The following is an 11,801-nucleotide window of genomic DNA, read 5'->3' on the forward strand; positions in this document are numbered from 1 at the left end:
CATCATCCCATCCTCTTTGAGGAAATACCGACGTAGTCCTAGCAGACATGAGCTTTTCTGGCGCTATAGTCAGAGAGCAATCAAAAAGATTTCTGGCACCGTTGTCGGGGAGGATCTTCTTCATAACCAGGTTCCTAATCACAAATCTCATCTCCTTCCAATTTACATTATTTGCCATTTGCCTCTCGTTTTCCTCTTCCCCACTTCACAAAAATTTGCCATTTTATTCGCCCCTCCTTTTCTGATCACCGTTTTCTCGCCATGTCTGATCTCAAAAGAGCTAGGGTTTTCTCCCTAGTCTTAATGCTTTGGATAGCCCCTCTGTCCTCTCTAAGCTCATAAACAATGATGTTATGGAAGGATCTACCAGGATTGTTAAGGAAAATCTTAACCACTGTGATGAATATGATCCCGAATTTTTTCGTTATTTACTTGATGAATCTTTGAAAGATGCTTCGGATAGGTTGTTGAGAATTCGAGCTAGCTATGTGCCCCAATATCAGATAGAGATATACTTGAAAAGTTTTTATGATGGTTTACCTTCTTCCTTCAAGCAAGTTTTAGATTCTATATTTGAAAACGGTTTTCTTGAAGGGGATGTTGTTGATACTTATGAAAAGATGAAAGCCATATTTTGGCACCTAAAGGAGAAAATGTTGAATCAACTACTCTTATGCGCTTTTATCAAAATGAAATAATTAAAGAGATGAAGGTTAGTTTAGATACGAATTTTCGTAACTTGCTTAATCTTTCCTCCGCTATCAATGGCCATGTGCTTTCACAAGATAGAAAATTAAATGCCATTGATAGAAAATTTTCTCTTTTATTTCCAAGGAACAAAGATGACAGAACTTAAATCCTTGCTTTATGCCTAGCTAAGGGCGTAAAACTATAGCGCTTGTTGGGAGGCAACCCAATGAATAAATTTTTTTTTTCTTTTTGCTTTCAATTCTTGTGTGTTAGCACAATTATGCTACTGTTATGATTGTGTTTTTTGTGTTTTAGTTTTTGTTTGTGCCCAGTAAAGCCTTTAGGATCTTCTTGGGTGATAGTTGTTTGATCTTGCTGAAAAAACAGAAACTTTTACGCTCACGAAATTAATTTTCATCTTTTACCAGAGAGCGATAAAATACCCATTCCACTTGCAGTAGATCAATATACAAATTTATCAGGTCTTCCTAATTTTTCAGAATTTTTGGAGTTACAGAAGTATTCGAAATAGTCAGATTTCTACAGACTGTTCTATTTTGACAGATTCTATTTTCTTTGTGTTGTGTGCTTATTTTGATGGCTCTATGGTTTTCTTTGATGAGTTTTTGACATAGAAAATTTGGAATACAGTAGATATAATACAAAAAATATGAAATGTTTGATACAACACTTATAGTAGTGGTTTATTATTCTTATACTAACGGATCTCACGAAGATTTTGTTGAGTTTTGTGTGATTGAAGTTTTCAAGTTTTGGCTTATCTTACGATGGATGAAGGAAGGATGGAAGAGCCTAAACTTGGGGATGCCCCAGCATCCCAAGCTAATATCCAAGAATTAGCAACCAACTAAGCTTGGGGATGCCCCCGAGTGGCATCCCCGGTTTTTTCCAACAACTATCGGTATTTTACTCGAGACTATATTTTTATTCGTCACATGATATGTGTTTTGCTTGGATCGTCTTGTATGATATGAGTCTTTGCTTGTTTTATTTTGTGTTTTAAGTCATCAATCCTTGCTGGAGACACCTATTTGAGAGAGCCAAATTATGTCATGACTTGTTAGAATTGCTCCATATGCTTCACTTAAATCTTTTATGAGCTAGAACTTGCTCTAGTGCTTCACTTATATCTTTTTGAGCATGGTGTGCTTAGTATTTTTGAAGAAATGCTCTATTGCTTCAGTTAGATTTATTTGAGAGTTAGTAAAATTTTGAAGAAATTCTCTCTTGCTTCACTTAAATTATTTTGAGAGAAAGAAATAGTATGCTCATGATCTTCACTTATATTTGTTTGAGCTTATGAAAAGCAACACATTTAAATTAGTCCCAAAGTGATAGATATCCAAGAAGGATAAAGAAAAGAAAAATGTCATGAAGATCACTGGACAAAATAAACTTGATTCTTAGTAATAGTTTTGAGATATGATTATGTGATATGTGAGTTATGTTGATGAGTAATCATGCTCTAGTAGGAATATTGGTGTTAAGGTTTATGATTCCCGAAGCATGCACATATAGTCTCTTGTTATGCTATGATGTTGGAGCATGATTTATTTTTGATTGTCTTCCTTATGAGTGGCGGTCGGGGACGGCGTGCTTGGATCGGAATTCTCTCCTCTTCAGCGCCTACCACTACTAGGAAAAGACCTACTAGTGGCACACCAGTTTTGCCTACTAATGGCGCACTACTGATGCGCCACTAGTATTATATACTAATGGCGCACCATGTGGTGCGCCATTAGTATACCATTCGGTGCTCCACTGGTATTCCCTCCAGGTGCGCCACTAATAACCTTATAGGTGCGCCACTAGTAATAAAGGAAGGTGCGCCACTAATAAGGGCTTAAATGTGCCACTAGTAATGTATTTGGAAAACAAAAAAATCTAAATTTACAGAAAACAACCTATAAGGAAAAATAATTTAAAAACAATAAATGAAATAGAATCATAATTTTTATTATAGTAAGAATATTACAATGTCTTTGCAAGTTTCCAATAAAAGGAACATTGCAAGGAAATAAAAGAAAATCCTAAAACTAATCTTCTAGTAATCTTTTCTTCTTTTTCTTCACTTTATCCCTGCAAAATGTAACAAAATAAACAGAAACACAAACAAACTATTTATAACATGTCAATACTGTCATTTTTTATGCAGAACTAGATATGAGCATATATTTCCAGAATTACATGGTGTGAATATTGTATGAGTAAGATTATAATGGAAATGAATTTTGATAGGAGCCCACTTTCGACGAGTATTTATCTGACAGAGCTAAATAATCAGGGCATTTACCTTTTGACAATATTATTATACTATACTACCAGTATACTACTCCACTTGGATTTTTTAGATGAGCAGATCTGAGATAGACATTTGTTCAAGTGGCTATAGGTAGGCTTGAAGAATTCTCATCGGTTCAAGTGGCTACAGGTAGTCGCACAGCTGGAATATAGACTACTAGTACTATTTGAAAAGAAAATAAGAGTAAATCTGAATGTACTAGTCACATCCGATCACATTGAGTTAGAAAGAAAATTCATCAGGAAACAGATGGCCGGTGACTTACCTCCAGACGTTGAGGATCTCGTTGTGCCCGGCGAAGACGTTGCGGAGCGCGTCGTGGACGGACTGCTCACAGCGATAGCTGCCGCAGATGAACTCGTTGTCCTACAGGTAGTCCAGCAGCCAGGAATTAAAGATAGGATGGCTAGAACTGAAAGAACTAACATCTTAGAAAGCAACAGGAGATAATTCATATATGCAAAATACATATGAAGTGGTCTTCACCAAATTTGTTGAAAAATGAACGAAATGTTTTAGCAGTACCAATGATACATGTCAAATTAATTGTTCCTTTCATGACAATGTAAAAGTAGTACTTGCATGCCAATGAAGACTTGCTAGTGTCAGATTCTATGAGGTTCAGGACTTGTGTAATTGTGCCAAGTTCACTTGTAATGCCATTATTCATGATCTGAACTTTATCCTCCACAAAATAAAATAACAGTTGATCCATGCGAATGATACTTAATTTTGAAGCTACTGTTAATTTATAAAATGAATATAAAGTGACTTTATAAATTCAGAAACAGAAAATCCAGTTAGGCTACTGTTAACTGAATTTTGGAGTGTGTACTTAACAAAGGCTTCATTTGAATGTATAGTCAAATTAAAAAATGTGTTCATGGGGCAGCAGCACTAATAACTGAAAGAAAAAGGTGCAGAAAAAAGCTACTGAAAAACAATACCAGAAGTAGTGCAGACGTTGTTGAGGCGCTGACTAAACCATTGATAGTACTACCACTCTTCTTTTTTGCGTCCATTAGCGTGATAGTGAGGTTACAACCCTGCCATCGACGACGACGACGACTAGGTTGCTGCTGCTGCTGTCCCAGAAATAGAGACAGAGGGAGATCCATTCAAGCTAAAACCGTTGGAAATAAGAAGACTGCTATTGCAAAACTATTCTCTACAGATATGTGTGAGATATCTCAGGTAATTTTTTTAAGAAACAAACGCAACAGTGTAGACCCTGCTTAACTCCGTTGTTTATTTGTTTTGCTTGAGCTGCGTGCAGGAAAGAGAGCTCCCTTTGAATGCAACACATATAGCTTGAAACGGAAAAACCTATATGCATCGCTCTGCACAAGTATTTCAAAGACACACGACGCAATTCATTTATCGTGGCAATGCTTACTGGAAGTCTGATGCAGCCGACGTACTAAAACTAAGCTGCACTATCCAGAGGTTACAAGATTTGGTGTATATATAGTCATAATAGCACGTGGAATTCTTCCATGGCTGCTTAGTGTCTGCACTATGTGCAGAACAGGACCAGATTCTTGGACTGAATTTCATGGATTTTATATTATTCACATCTGCCAAAATGAAACCTGGTAGTGGTAGATACACGATTTCAGGTGCTGGACTCAGTTGAATTTACTTCCCCCTTCCCTGCTATGGAGTGCGAGCTACACAGGATGAGGATCATCAATTAACTGTCTACTGCACTTGTTGCAATTGGATCATAAGACCAGAAATAAATCATCTATCAACTGAAACCTTCATTCCCCCCTTCAAAAATACCAAGCGACCAACTGTGGAGCTCGGCTACGGCAGACGGGCAGAGGGATTTCTACGCCATACACGGGATCGGGACTGGGGGTACGGAAGGATCCACGGGCAAGAGCCCTGGTTCTGCCTTGAGCTCCCTTTCTCCCTAGGGCATCGTCGTACTGATGCAAGTGGTGAATCGGGGCGGAGCGGAGAGGGCGTACCTGACTGGTGGGCAGATGAATCGGAGCTTCCCGATCGGGTCGCGTGACATGGATGACCTTTGGTGCCGGCGGCATGGATGACCTTCATCCGCGCGATGGGCTCCTCCAGCTCCAGAATCTGAAGAACCAAATCCGCCCTCTAGATCAGACAACACATCCCCACCCACATCGCAGTTGAGGAGGAGGATGAAGGAGGGCACGGAGTACCTGGAGGTAGCGGCCCATGAGGTCCCACTGGTTGCCGCGGTTGCCGGTGTCCGCGCGCACCTTCTGCGTGATGAGCGAGGACAGCCGATCCAGCACCTCCTCGTACTCCCCCGCCGCCGCACCACCTGCACATCAATCCCCACCCCGCCGCACGAATGCGGCAGCCATCAGTACAGTACCCAGCCCAACACGCACCACTAGTGTCACTCCACGAAGCTAGCAAGCCCCGATCGGGTCGCGTCGCTCACCTGCGTGCTCCATGGTGCGGGGGACGAGGAGGACTCCATGGCGCGGGGGAGGAAGCGGCGGGTGCGGGAGGAGGCGAGCGGCGAGGAGAGGAGTAGGCGGCAGCGGAGGCTGGCGGCGGCGACGAGAGGGGGTGAGGCATGGGCGGCGGGGGAAGATGCGGCCGGGGCTTCCCGATCTAGATCGAAGTCGAGGGAGGTGGGTGGGTGTGTCAGGAGGAAGGGGAGGGGAGAGAACGTGACTAGAGGGAGGGAATAAGGGGTGATAGCAATGGCGCACTGGTAGGGATGCGCCATACGTATAGATAGCAATGGCGCATCTCTTACCGGTGCGTCATTACTAGTTAAAACTAGTGATACGCACTATCCCCTGATGCGTCATTAGTATTTTTGAAAAAAAAATTACTAGTGGCGCATCGTGGATGTGATGCGCCATTAGTATTTGGACATTAATGGCGCACCAACACATGGTGCGCCATTAGTATATAGTAGTGGCGCACCACATGTGTGGTGTGTCATTACTGTCCATATTATCTATAGCCCTTTTCTTAATAGTGTATTTGGGGTCATCGGAGATTGCCTCCTCCATCGCCCACAACATCATCCGCAGTGGCCCCACCGCCCCACCATCTGGAGACAGGCGGGTGTCTTCTTCTTCTGTGAGCATCCGAAATCCTTGCGCCGTCGCCGCCTTCAGATCTTCCCTCTTCGGGAACCACGAGAGGATCTCCCTCATCTTCTCCATCTTCCCTTCGTCTCCCTCTGCAATCACCGTCATCTCCGCCTCGAGCGATCTCTTCCAGGACGCCATCGAAACCCAAAGCCATATGAGCGAACGTGGAAGAGGAAGGGGATTTTTGCCTCTCTGCGTCTGTGGGAATGGTGGATGACGTCTCCACCCCACTTCCCGCATTTATGTCACAGTCGACATAGCGGTTCGCCTTCTCCTCTCCCTCGACCCCCGCGCCGCATCTCTCCCTGCACTGTTTCCCGCCCACAAGCGCCACATGGCAGGAGAACGAGATCTGCATACCTTCCTTGATCTCCTCCCCCAGCCGCACCGCTCTCGCGTCGCCGCAGCCGCCCCGATCGTTGATCAGTAGCAGACGATGGGCACGAGCTCGCCGGGCTATTGTCCCTCGCCAGAAGACCAGAAGGGCCGGCGTGTGGAGGTCGGAGACCAGATGCGCCGCCCATCTCTGATCGCCAGGAGGAGTCGCCATCTCCTAACTATATCGCTTGTATGCTTCCTACACCCCATGTACCACAGTATTCTATTCCCTCCGTTCCTAAATATAAGTCTTTTTAGAGATTTTAATAAGAGACTACATACGAAGCAAAATGAATGAACCTACACTCTAAACTATGTCTACATACATCCGTATGTAGTCTATAGTAAAATCTCTAAAAAGACTTATATTTAGAAACGGAGGGAGTAGCCGTCATGGCAGCATTAGTTCGGCAGCTATTCTGCCCGGTGGCAAAGAAAGTCCGGCAGCTATTCGTCTGAAAAGGGCACCCTATTCCTGCAAAGTCTTGTGGATTTTGATTCCTAGCTGCTAAGCTATCCTCTGGTGGTTAAGTCTGGCATCACAACCTTCCTCTGTGCATATACCTCCGCCTCAAGGCACCAACAGTCTTATTCCTTTTCAACATCGACGCATCGCCCCAACTTGCATTGCATGCGCGCGCTGATAGCTGACTCCTCGTCCTCGACCATATCCAGTGCTGTTGCATCCACGCGAAACTTCGCGCACATTCAGCTTCTGACATATACAATCTAGCCTAGATGCATGTCCCAGTTCGACGTAGCCACCAGGATCTGCAAGATATGGCCTTGTAGTCCGACTGTCCTGTGGCTAGGAGTACTACCATAGGCGTCTGTAGTCGTAGACAATTGATTAATTAGCAGCTAGTACATGCCACTAATCGATCGATGCTGCGTGGGAGTGATCACTAGCGACCCAGCGAGTGGCCACCGCTGTTCATGCGTAGATCATCAAATTACTGTTCCCCGATCTCGCTTTGCTGAGTGGTAACACGTCCAGTAACCACCGAATCTTTCTTCTTCCCCGTGCGGGCCTGGTGGAGGCGATCGACGTACTCAGTAAACTCCGGTACGTCTTCACTCGTGCGCTCTTTGCGCAGACAAACATTTCCCGCCGGTGCCCGCCGGCGCAACCAAGATCGGACAATATCATGTGCATTGTCGTCGTGTGCCTACGCGGATCACATATATGTTATACATGCATGCATCATGCATCAACCACAAAAGTTGCACTAGTAGCGCACAAGTAAAAGAGATCGTGCATGCATAAACTAGATGCTTTCACTAGCACAATGTCCGTAAGTACGAGTATTGCCTAGAAGCACTGAAGTTTAATCTTTCATTTGTCATCCCAATTGTCAACTTGATTGCCTGCGGTCTTACCGGGAGTTTCGATTGGGTCCACGTGTTGCGCGGCCGGAGCGGCGGCGGTGCGTGCGAATGGCGCTGAGGTGGATTCACTGCACCCGATCCAAAGGCGTCGGCGTATCTCCCCGCTAATTCGCCGCGGTGACCGCGCTTTAGCCCACCGCGGCTGCCTTTTCCACCGGGCATTGTCCACCAAAAGCAAAAGGTGGCATTGCACGCACGGGAATCATCCGAGTGCGTTCGCGTGCGTGCGCCCATAAAAATCCATGCACGCACGCTCATTGACGAAACGGTGTGGTCGATCGACCAGCTAGCCGTTGCTTTCCTTGACGCGCGCGCACACCCCAGGGCTAGTGAGGTAGCCGTAGCTCCGGCAATGGCCGGTCTCACCGTGCGACAGCAGTGGCTTGTGGCCCTCCTCGTCGGCCTCCTCGCCGCGGTCCAGGTGGCTGACGGGGCGCCGTGGTTCTGGCCGCCGGGAGGGGACGACCCCGGCGGCTGCCTGAGCTGGCGGGTGATGGTGGAGGCCAACAACGCCAAGTACTGGCGCGCGGTGCCGGCGCCCTGCGTCGGCTACGTCTGGGCCTACATGTCCTGGGGCCAGTACGGCCGGGATGTGAGCAGCGCGACGGACCAGATCGCCGCCTACGCCAGCCAGACCCCCGCCGCCGGCGACGGTCTCGACGCCTGGGTCCTCGACATCGACGACACCTGCCTCTCCAACCTGCCCTACTACCAGGCCAAGCAGTTCGGGTACGTGACGGTGACGTACACAACCATGCATGTAGTGATTGGTTGTGCTGTGGCGTCTGATCTGGCATGCATGCAGGGCTTACGATCCGACGGCGTTCAAGGCGTGGGCGAGCAGAGGGACGTGCCCGGGGATTCCGGCGATGGTGAGGCTGTTCTGGACGCTCAAAGGGGGAGGCTTCAGGGTTTTTCTTCTCTCCGGGAGAGACGAGGAGGCTCTCGGCGCGTCCACGGCCGCCAACCTCGCCGCAGCCGGTTTCGCCGGGTACGACCGACTCATCTTGAGGTACGTACGACTAGTTCTTTTTAGGGTTACGTACGACTAGCTAGGCTGATCGAATCGGCCCAGCCAACCACTGCTCACCAAATGGTCACTTACCCCCGGTCCATACCTTTGATTCTCAAAAAAAAAAAGGTCCATACAGGCTGAACAGAAAACACTATTTTTTTTTTGGAAATGATTCCTTTCGACCGACCGATCTTATGCGAGCGTCCACCCACTCCATGCCCGGTGGATGGGCTCTGTCATACGGTCCGGAGTCAACCCTTCATGTCCACGTTATCCAACTGGTCCATTATTTCAGAAAAAGGTTTTGCTACTAGTCCCTTGTTGCAAACCGACCAAGGGCTAGAGCCCTGCAATGGTTAAATCCCGCAATCTGACCTGCTCCCTCCGTCCGGTGAAAAGTGTATGTTTGGCTTCAAAATTTGTCCATAAAAGAGTGTACTTCTATCTTTTCAATGCACTTTAAAATAGAAAAAAATACTTCTCTCTCATCACACAGTAATCAAGACCAATAGCAATCTACACATGGTCTTCTTAGTTTTTACATGCACTTAGCTCATTGGGGGTTGGGTAATTAAAGATGGGAGAGATGGTGTCTTGCACATTTCCAATGCATAATTTACTTAACTTCATAATTTATCCTAAAATTTCTAGATGTACACTCTTCAGCGGACAGAGGGAGTATGTTGCAAAACAAATCCCGCAACACGACCTATGTTGCAAAAATATTCTGTAACACGACTCATGTTGCAAAAACAAATCTAGCAACACAATCTATGTTGCAAAAAAAACCGCAACATAACCTCTCTGTCTCGGCAACAAGATATCTCTTGCAAACTACAATTGTCAGATTCGATGGCTTGCTACGGGGCGGATCTAAAATAGCAGTCCTTATTTTTTTTCGGCAACACTCGAACAGAACACCATCTTTGACCAGTTTCATGCACGATTTTGTACTAAAGCCATACCATGAAAAGTTGTGAAAAAGAGCGGAGTTACAAGTCACACTATCTTAAGACACGTTCGCCCCGCAACCGCAAAAAAGAAAAGAAAAAAGACACGTTGGGTCGTATGTCACACATATCGTACTGACACGGACCGTGCTGTTGGCTCCTTCCTCTCATGGCCATGGACTTGGTACATAGTACTTCCTCCATCCTAAAATTCTTGTCTTAGATTTGTCTAGATACGAATGTATTTAACACTAAAACGTAACTAGATATATCTGTATTTAGACAAATCTAAAACAAAAAATTTAGAAGTGACAGCACGCACCAAAACAAAAAAGAACAGGAAGGATATATTCTTCCAGTAGCAACTAGGAACTGAGCTGACTTCCAACCGCACAGTATATAATAGTCGTCCCTATTCTATGTATACGTGCACATTCTACGTTCCACTGAATCCTTGGACAGCGAGCTGACGTGAACTTGGTGAGACGCGACAGATACTTTGCCGTCCACATGTATCATTGCTCGGTATAGACATGCGCGTACGGACTGATTGGCACCGTGTTTTGTCCGGTGGACGGATGTTGACGGTGCGGTGTGTGTGTGCATGCAGGAGCGCGGCGTACCGGGGGCAGAGCTCGGTGGTGTTCAAGTCGGCGGAGCGCCGGCGGCTGGTGGAGGAGGGGTACCGGATCCGCGGCAACGTCGGCGACCAGTGGAGCGACCTGCAGGGCGACTGCGCCGGCGACCGCGTCTTCAAAGTGCCCAACCCCATGTACTTCGTCCCCTGACCGCCCGAACAATGTACTACTAGTATGTAACATGTAAATAACGTGACGGCGAAGCACCGCTATATATATGGGGTGGCCGTGTATCCCCGCCCCAGGTGGGGTTTGGACTCTAGCTGCCGCCGCGCGCATCACCCGCACCGGCGTATACAATCATATCTTCTTCCTTCCCAACGATTCCCATTCCCTCCCGCGCACAGATACAGATAGAGAGCTTTACTAGAGAGGGTGGAGGTGGATGGGGTGGCGACAGGCACGGTCGTGCTTTTCTGAGAGGCACGCACGTGCCTTTCGGAAAATTTTCTTCCACGAGAGGTATAATTGTGCTTTCGCGAAAGGTACGGCCATGTCTCTGTTGGAAAGAAAAAAAACGTGCTCTCGGTTCTATTTTTTCGTTCGGTTTTTATTCTTTTTTTGTGAAAAAAAAGTTCATCAAAATTTGTCAACATGGATCTAGTTTTGAAGATCTCAACGCGAGGAATCCAATGGTGAAAACGGCGAGTTCGTGCTTTTTAGGCTGGCCATGTCTTTGTTCGTATTAGCGTTGGGCCAGCGAGTTCGTGCAACATTTTTCTTCGGCGCTGCTGACTCATCGACTCGTGTAGTGCATCAGCCGGGTATATTAGTTGTTGTAGGTACCCCTAAAAAAGGGGTTGTACGTACAATTTTCTTAACGTCTGGTTTCTATCTGTTGTGACTAGTTTTCTTTTCATTTCCTACTTAAGTTTTGTTATTTTATTTTTTGATTCCATGAATTATAACCAATTAACATCAATTTAGAGAGAGAGAAATAAAAAATGCGTTCGTGTATTTTTATAACGATTCATCATGTATTTGAGAAAAATATCAAGCAACTAGAAAACTTTTAATATTAGTTAAAAATATTCCTCGTGCAATATTTTCTTTCCTGGGTTGGGTTAGGCCGAGCATTGGTTTACTCGTGTTTTTGTATTTTCACTATCATTCAAAAATTGACAATGGTACAACTAACAAAATAAGATGCCCATCATATATAATTGCACATAAGGTGCAGACATGCAACTAGGTTGTTGTGGCATGTTTAAAAAAATCCAAACACCTTTTTCAGAGAAAAATAACAAAAAGCAAAACACAAAAATAAAAATAAAGAGCAGTAAATGGAAAAGAAAATTAAACAAAGTTAATAATAGG

The 11,801-nt window shown here is 45.4% G+C and overlaps 2 protein-coding genes across 8 annotated transcripts; one reads left to right on the top strand and one right to left on the bottom strand.

Moving 5' to 3' along the window:
• Window positions 1–2,646: 2,646 nt before the first annotated feature.
• LOC125535632 (folylpolyglutamate synthase-like) lies at window positions 2,647–5,703 on the bottom strand. Of its 7 annotated transcripts, none has more exons than XM_048698695.1 (6): window positions 5,445–5,703; window positions 5,197–5,321; window positions 4,990–5,107; window positions 3,961–4,095; window positions 3,279–3,379; window positions 2,647–2,790 (listed from the first exon to the last, which is right to left on the bottom strand). In XM_048698695.1, the coding sequence occupies exons 3-6, from the start codon at window positions 5,062–5,064 to the stop codon at window positions 2,748–2,750; spliced, it is 354 nt and encodes a 117-aa protein (XP_048554652.1). In that variant the 5' UTR covers window positions 5,065–5,107; window positions 5,197–5,321; window positions 5,445–5,703; the 3' UTR covers window positions 2,647–2,747. The 7 variants fall into 7 exon arrangements, 6 of the variants coding, with proteins under 6 accessions (XP_048554652.1, XP_048554651.1, XP_048554654.1 ...); XM_048698694.1 differs by having other exon boundaries at window positions 3,961–4,098; XR_007294757.1 differs by lacking the exon at window positions 3,961–4,095 and having other exon boundaries at window positions 5,445–5,702.
• Window positions 5,704–8,162: 2,459 nt separating this feature from the next.
• LOC125540977 (acid phosphatase 1-like) lies at window positions 8,163–10,893 on the top strand. The gene is made up of 3 exons (XM_048704488.1): window positions 8,163–8,610; window positions 8,687–8,893; window positions 10,457–10,893. The coding sequence occupies exons 1-3, from the start codon at window positions 8,234–8,236 to the stop codon at window positions 10,632–10,634; spliced, it is 762 nt and encodes a 253-aa protein (XP_048560445.1). The 5' UTR covers window positions 8,163–8,233; the 3' UTR covers window positions 10,635–10,893.
• The last annotated feature ends 908 nt before the right edge of the window (window positions 10,894–11,801 follow it).

This window comes from Triticum urartu, chromosome 2 (assembly GCF_003073215.2).
Source record: "Triticum urartu cultivar G1812 chromosome 2, Tu2.1, whole genome shotgun sequence".
NCBI lineage: Eukaryota > Viridiplantae > Streptophyta > Magnoliopsida > Poales > Poaceae > Triticum > Triticum urartu.